At 37.0% G+C, this 7,611-nt stretch overlaps 1 protein-coding gene across 3 annotated transcripts; it reads right to left on the bottom strand.

Annotated features, from left to right (window-relative positions):
* Positions 1–409: 409 nt before the first annotated feature.
* LOC104231745 (uncharacterized) lies at positions 410–1,900 on the bottom strand. Of its 3 annotated transcripts, XM_009784795.2 has the most exons (4): positions 1,639–1,900; positions 1,351–1,466; positions 913–1,092; positions 410–838 (listed from the first exon to the last, which is right to left on the bottom strand). In XM_009784795.2, the coding sequence occupies exons 2-4, from the start codon at positions 1,363–1,365 to the stop codon at positions 620–622; spliced, it is 414 nt and encodes a 137-aa protein (XP_009783097.1). In that variant the 5' UTR covers positions 1,366–1,466; positions 1,639–1,900; the 3' UTR covers positions 410–619. The 3 variants fall into 3 exon arrangements, 2 of the variants coding, with proteins under 2 accessions (XP_009783097.1, XP_009783098.1); XR_011405940.1 differs by lacking the exon at positions 913–1,092; XM_009784796.2 differs by having other exon boundaries at positions 908–1,092; positions 1,351–1,900.
* Between the last annotated feature and the right edge of the window lie 5,711 nt (positions 1,901–7,611).

The raw sequence follows: 7,611 nt of genomic DNA, 5'->3' as shown, positions 1-7,611 counted from the left end.
AATAAGTTAGATCAAGCAGAGTGTCTGCTATCTTGGCAGGCTATAGTGCAAACATGTTATTACTTGTAAAGTGCATTAGAGAACAATATTTCTACTTATTAAATAGGTTTAAAATGCTATATTATAGCATCTTGTTTAATATCGACATATCATTTCAACTTTGTGGCAGCAAATGTGATACCCTATCAAAATAAAATCTCAATTTGTTTGACAACAGATAATTCTCAGTAAGGAACAATATAATAAAATGTGCTCACCCCCTGAAGTAGGATTTATAAAGAGCATATTTTTCTCCTATGGGGGCACAAGAGGAAGAGAAGTATCAATTTTCATTAATCTATAAGAAAAGATCTGCAACAAAGAAAGTAGTTTCAGCTCAATAAATTATGTTTGAGAAGAATATATAAAATGGTGAAAAGGATAAGCAATATCTATTTCAAATTTCAAGAGACTTTCCGATAAAAGAATACAACAATTTATGGCAGCAGGTGATTCTGCAGCCATAGCATTCCTGGGTATGGGTTCTCCATTGGTCAAAACAAAGCCTACAGTATCCCCACTATTTTCATCATCTCAATCTCGACCTCGTCTATCATTCTTCGTCAAAGAAATGAAAAACTCAAATCTTACAGTTACCACATTCTAGGAGTTCTTCCTGAGCTAAGAATCCGAATGGTATTCTTGATAGGATAAGAGGAAACTTAGAAGCATACAAATCTATGAAAAGCCGGAGAATACAGGGACCATCAGCAGCAATAGCAACCAAAGTCGAAATCCAGTACATGCAATATGATTGCACACCAAAATACCAAATGAAGCAGCAAACATTGACAAATACCTAACCAATTGGAAAAAAATCAACAAAACAGCACCCAAAAATTAGGAAAACAATGCAGCATAAACTGACCTCACTTGCAAATAATCAAATCGGTCTTCGTTGGAATTCTTTTTCACATTTATGTTCACGTCAAATTTGATACTTTTGAAGTTGTCAATGGAGAGTTTGGCAGAGAACTTTTGAAGTTTTCTTTTGTTTGATAGAGAGAACAAGATTTTTGGAACTTTTTGGTGGAAGAGAAACGGTTGCAGAACCTGAACCATTGATGAAAAGAGCAGGAAAAGAAAAAAAAAGATACTGATGAAAAAGAAATAGGCAAAACAGAACCAAAGAGCAATATGACGTGAGAAACTTAATATAAAATGTCAAAATCAACCAAACTGACATCCATTAACATTACAGGGAAGATTAGGTCTCAGATTTTACTGCAATTGAAGAAGATGACCACACTATTACATACCGAAACCTTGAAATTTTCTAGAAAAAAATTAAAAAGGAATAAAATCAATTACCTCCAACAGATGCATCAAAATCTTAGAAGATGTTGCAATTTTCTCTGTCTAGACTTAGAGAAAAAAGCATCCAAATTCGAAACAGGAAAAATTAAACAAAATCCCACCTGCAACACCTGGAATAAGTGGGAGGGATAGAAAAATTAAATTTGAATGACTTGAAGAAGGCGAGCCTCAAGTGGTAGACAATGAAAAAGAAACAGAGTGATGAAGAAGAAGAAATGGCAAAATGGGTTTCTTATCCCGTTGAAGGCTTATGAATCGTTTTCCCCAAAAGATCGAGCTTACCTCATCTCAGTTCAACTTTCCCATGAACCTGAATCATTTGTTGAAGCCTCCAATCATGCTGAAGCCTCCAATCATTCTTGCTGGAGAGATGCTATACAGGAAGAAATCAATGCCGAGGAAAAAAATAATAAGACTTAGTCTCATTGCCTGCGGAAAGAAGCCATTGCCTGCAAGTGGATTTACAAGATCAAGCATAAATCACATGGCTCGGTAGATAGTTCCAAGGCTAGATTAGTAGCTAAAGGATTCCTTCAAGAATATTGAGTCGAACCCCTTTAGAGATAGGGAAAAATTTGCTTCAGGGTGCTAAACAATTAGGCATAAATACATTCAAAGTATAGTAACAACAACAACAACAACCCAGTATAATCCTACTTAGTGGGGTCTAGGGAAGGTAGTGTGTACGCAGACCTTACCCCTACCCTGGGGTAGGGAGGCTGTTTCCAAATAGACCCTCGGCATCTTTCCCTCCAAGAACTTCCCACCTTGCTCTTGGGGAGACTCGAACTCACAACCTCTCGGTTGGAAGTGGAGGTTGCTTACCATCAGAGCAACCCCTCTTGTCTTCATTCAAAGTATAGTATTAGAGTGTAAAATACAACCAAAATAAGGGTTCTTAGCCTACCATCAACACCCCACACTTAAATCATTGCTCGTCCTCGAGCAATCAAACTATACTTCACATAGGGACGACCTTTTCATCAACAACTTCCCTAATGCATTATGCCAAGAATATTTAAAACAGACTAAGAATCCTATCATAACATCCTAGCCTCAAAACTCGACTCAAAAGCACCACGTATTTTTCTCAATTTGCTCACGTACTCTAACTCAGAGGCCAAAGACATTACTTTTCCTTCACAAATCATGTGCCCTCACACCAAAGATAGAGAGTAGTTCCACACACAATAACATTCAAGAAAACATAGGAACTCAAGATAAAATGAATTTACTCATCTCAGAATAAAAATTCGCGTGCCATAGAAGACGCACCATATGCTTTCCCTACTGTAATACTCTACTAATTGAGCTCATTCAGTCAAAGATTAACGCGACATTAATTGGTTGTAATATAGGTTGCGAGATGGGTAGGATACATTTGGATATAGTGACTATACCTCCCTGAGCACTTTAATACATATATATTAATAATTCAAGCCTCACCCTTATGTTGAACCAAACCCCAACCTTCACAATATAATAAACATCAAGCTACAAATTTCTTTAAGCACAACCTAGATTAGAACTTCTACTAGCAAGGAATATTTTTTTTCTCTTCTATGTTCTGACTTTTTTTTCAAGCAAACTCACTTTTTTCTTTCAATTCCCTACAAATGGCTCTCACAACTTTTCAAACAATCACCTTTCTCCTTTTTCAATAGTTCCACTCAAAAACTCGATCATATATACCTCAACTTAACTTTTACAAGCTGATAACAATTCAAATACTCATGAGAGGTAAAAGGTTCAAACAAATGGTCAATTCAACAAGGCTTGTAGTATTGTTTCAAAAGAAATTGGATTACAAGCTCAATAGAGCAAACTAAGATACACATTAATTAGGCCGGTCACAGATATATAATTGACTCAGCATAAAAATGCCTATATCACTTCCTAGACTGAACAAGACTGCTATTTCGCTTTGTAAATACACAGGGCAAGTTCTACACACCAACTGGCATGCACAGAATATCAACAAAAATCTCACTCATACATTGGCACATAACTCACTTAGGACCGGATCTATCCCGACTATCTAGTCAAAGCAGTTAAGTATAGTCGATATCAAACAAATTAAGGTACTTATACATGAGTCAAGAACTGAGCCTAGGCGTCATAAATAAGGCACTCACCACTCTCAAGTTACGACAAAGTTAAGAAATATTGTCTTCAAGAAGCACAATGACACAAGATTCTCTTTATTCGTTCAAAGGAAAATCTAACTACACCTGCTTCAAGTAAAAACCCTTAAAAGAACCACGGCAAAAAGAAAATCAATGGGGAATTTTTACACTATCTAAGAAAATAAAACAAAATAAAACTCTTCTTTTATTGCTTCATAATCAACCAAAGCCTCATCTTCAATTATCTCAATTAAATCAGAGTCCTCTTGCAGAGTGGCCAGTTCTCTCTATGGATGCTCATCCTCTTGGGTAGGCTCATTCTCATAGGGTATCTCCTTCATATATTCACCATTACAATGCAATGAGATTTCTGAAAGTATACCTACTAATTGACTCATTTGTGTTGTTAGGGTCTTAATGGCTTCATCATTTTGTATAAATCCTTCTTCAACACTATTCATGAACTTATACATAAGCTCTTTTAAACTATCATTCTCCTCTTGAGGTGGATGCCTCACTTCTCTCTCATTCCAGTCATAATAAGAGTATTCATCCCAACCAGAGTCAAGATTGTGCCCATATGAAATCTCATACCTGTACGGATTAGAAATAGAGTGAGACTGTTCAAAAGACAAACCATAAGACATGCTTGATAGTCAACCCATAGATGATTTCAACCATATTTAAAACAAATAGCAGACTTGTGATAATGTTCAGCTGCTAACTCTTCAATCGTTTTCTTAGGCTAGTTGTGCTCCATCTTCGTAGTATTCAAAGTTCAATATCAGGAATATTTTCTTCAAGTTTTCTCCCTAGCACTTATTAGGTACTACAAAGAAATCTTGAAGAGAAGGTAACTAATACAAAAAATACTAATAATAAGAAGAAAAAAATTAATTCCTGAAGTAGCACCAAAAATTATTTTAAACACTATTAATTACCAATCCCTGGCAACGACGCTAAAATTTGACGAGCGCAAAACACAAAACGAAATTGATGTTCACTAGACAAAGATAGTATAATTTAATTATCCTCCCCACAGGGATTGGATTTAAACAATGCTCTAGTAATTTCTGATTTAATTGCTATTCAGGATGATCAAAACTTAAGTTGGAATGATTACGAACTACGATTAACTACTAAAGTAAAGCAATTGACAATTGATTGCAAAAAACTAGAGATTAGCAGGGTTGGTTTTTTATCAATATGAAAAATAAGGGTCATGACAGGATAGATGTAAGATCGCTATTTAGGATTCAACTCTTGTTTAATTCACTCTAATATTCTAGTGATCTCACGAGTTCACTTGATTATTAGTTTAAATGTGTAGTAAGAACTCCTCCCTCGATTAAATATTAACTCTACGAGGTGAACTAATATAAGCACTATAAAAACATACAAACATGCGTTAATGGATTAGTCTTCAGGAAAACGTCTCTCGAATATTCTCCTAACTTGATTTTATCAAAAATTCAACAAACTCTTTCTATTACTCAAGAGAATCACTGAATTAAACCAAACAAAATAATGCAAATACTTATGGGATATGTTCCACTTCTCTAGGAATGGTAGAAACTCAGAAGGGATGAGGTCTTCTATTTTCATGTGAATGAACATCCCTTGCCATCCTCGATCTCGGTCCTCGTAGATGCTTGAGAATGGATCTTTGCTTGCTCGACGGACGAGCTTGATCAAGCTCCCTCGAAAGATTCAGGGACTATATAGGCGAAGCAGATGGTCGAGGGTGAACCGAGGGGCTTCAGTATTGTTCACGAAATGTCGTAAGAGGATCACGATCCTCTAAAAGGAGGGGTGGATTTGCCCAAGGCACATCTCATACCTTTTGCAGAAGGTAAAGACTATGGGGTCCACCAGGGTAAGCATGAAGGGATAAGTGTAAACACGTAAGTACCCCTCCACGTGAGTAGTGATGTCGGCATTGGGCTGGGGGACGACACTTCCTTACGCTCCAGTTACAGTCCGCTCGGACAATGGGTAGTGTTTCCTCAGTAACGGAGCATATGTATCTCCATGCTCCCTCTCCTCAGTCTTGTTGACTAGAGGCTTTCTCAACGTGGAATTGTTCCCGATAGAGCAGCCCTCAGGTATGAAGCTCTTCAAGGGGGGCTTTTGAGCTACCTCGGGAATGGCCACCTCGGCATCTATGACCAGGTGGGAAGATGAATGAATAGTTTGCTAAGGCACTGACTTGGAGGTTTTTACCATCGTAATCTAGGAAATATGAAGGTTTGAAGAAAAATATGAAGATTTGAAGATGGTATGAAGGTATGAAGGTCTGGGTTAAGGATCCAAAGAGAATGTATGAGGATTGAAGATGAAGATATGAATGTTTAAGGAGCAATCAGTAAAGCTTTGGAGGAGTTAAGAGCAATTAGAGAGTTCGAGGGTAAATTCTGGAATTGAAAAATGGAAGAAGTGAAAAAGGGTTTGAGCCTTTTATAGAGGAAGAACAATCAATATGCATCGTTTCGCATTCGAAGACAGTCAACCGGCGGTTGACACGTATCTGAGGTCAGATCGACGCGGCTGATGGGACATTTCGATTGACCCGTCATCTCGATTGTAACATACGAAGGAATAAATTGGGTTCATCTATCACTTTCCATCATTTCGATAAACCTACCGTCCGAAAAATGAGGGGGCTATCTGCGTGTGGGTAAAATCGGGGGTAATGCCTATCCCGATTTCCTGGTGAGAAAATCGAGGAAGGGTACAGATGCACGAGATTGTAATCGAGGTTAAAGACACTCCATTTTGAGATCCAGGGAGAATAAACGATGTGCTTGTCATCGGGTATTGTAAAGTGACGCACCCCGGGCCAAGAATGAGTTCTAAGACTTCGGAAAACACGGTAAATGGTTACGCATGACAGATAAAGGGTCGTGATATTCGCACCCACCTAGATATCACAGCGCGGAACTCGCTCAATGTCGATTATAGATCAGTAATTACTCGGAAGGGACTATCTTTACCTTTTTTTAGACTTATACTAGGGATGAAACTCTCCTACTATATAAAGGAAAAGTTTTTCTTTTGTAAGACACATTATGACACGCGAATCAAAGCAATACAAATTTATTTTCTGCCTTTTAGCTATTGTTAAAGTTTTGCTCATTTGTTCTGTTCTTTATTGACGGTCGAGCTTGAACCGGGGGTCCAACCAAGGACAAAGTCATTGGTCAGTCTAAATTCAGGCTTGACCATAATATTGCAATTGGTTTGAACGTTTATTTCATTTCTAACTCACTTATTTGATATTCTTAATTGTTTGTATTGGATTAAATTACATATTTTTAAAATCGCGTATAATTCAATTGTTACCTAATTTTAGGGTAAACACTTGTAAATAGGAAAATACTAGTATATGATTTCAAGTATACTATATTGAATGTTGTAAAAACAGACGTAGCACTAGGATAGATGATGGTTCTTTTTCTTTTTGTGTTCCAAGAATAATGTCGGTGTTCAAATAAAATACATCAATTAATTAAATAAAAATAAATTAAACTAACCCGTTTAGAGACGAAATCCTTGACGTCATCTTCAGTGATGGCAGATCCATTTGACCTAACAACAAAAGTGTATACGGTCGAAGTCGAGGACTTTAATTTGGTAGATTTGGCTTAGAACGTGGCGACCACGAATTGGAGATTGACCTCGAGTCTCGTCGAGCTAGAACTTAAGGCCAGAAGACCCGCCTTCAAGGAACGTTGAGTCCGGTACCAACTTTAGCCACGATTGAATAGGAAATAACAAACGGAAGACCGAAATATTCGCGATCGGGCGGATATTATGGCAGAATTCTCGGTGCATATCGGCAAGGAACCAACAATTAGCAAATTAAGAGATTTTTATAGAAAGTACGTAGGGTAGGACTCATCTACTATATAAATTTAAGGGGAGTCTGATAATTCATTGGACACATTATAACACGCATCCCAAAGCATTATAATATTATTTTCTTTTTGCAAGCTATTGTTCTTCTGTATTTGACATTATTTGAATCACATTCAGTTTGAATGAGATCTATTTTCTCAAAGCCACAACTGTTCAAGTCACACGGTTTGAATTTATTTTATTATTGTTTGATTTATTTATAATTCAATCT

The sequence above is a fragment of the Nicotiana sylvestris genome, chromosome 3 (genome assembly GCF_000393655.2).
Source record: "Nicotiana sylvestris chromosome 3, ASM39365v2, whole genome shotgun sequence".
NCBI lineage: Eukaryota > Viridiplantae > Streptophyta > Magnoliopsida > Solanales > Solanaceae > Nicotiana > Nicotiana sylvestris.
This window is presented reverse-complemented; position numbering and strand designations above follow the sequence as displayed.

What these genes read in the sequence shown, in the direction of transcription:
- LOC104231745 (XM_009784795.2), bottom strand. An exon ending in ACCGATTTGATTATTTGCAA is followed by an intron (nt 839 to 912) that starts GTGAGGTCAGTT and finishes CCAATTGGTTAG; the next exon opens with GTATTTGTCAATGTTTGCTG.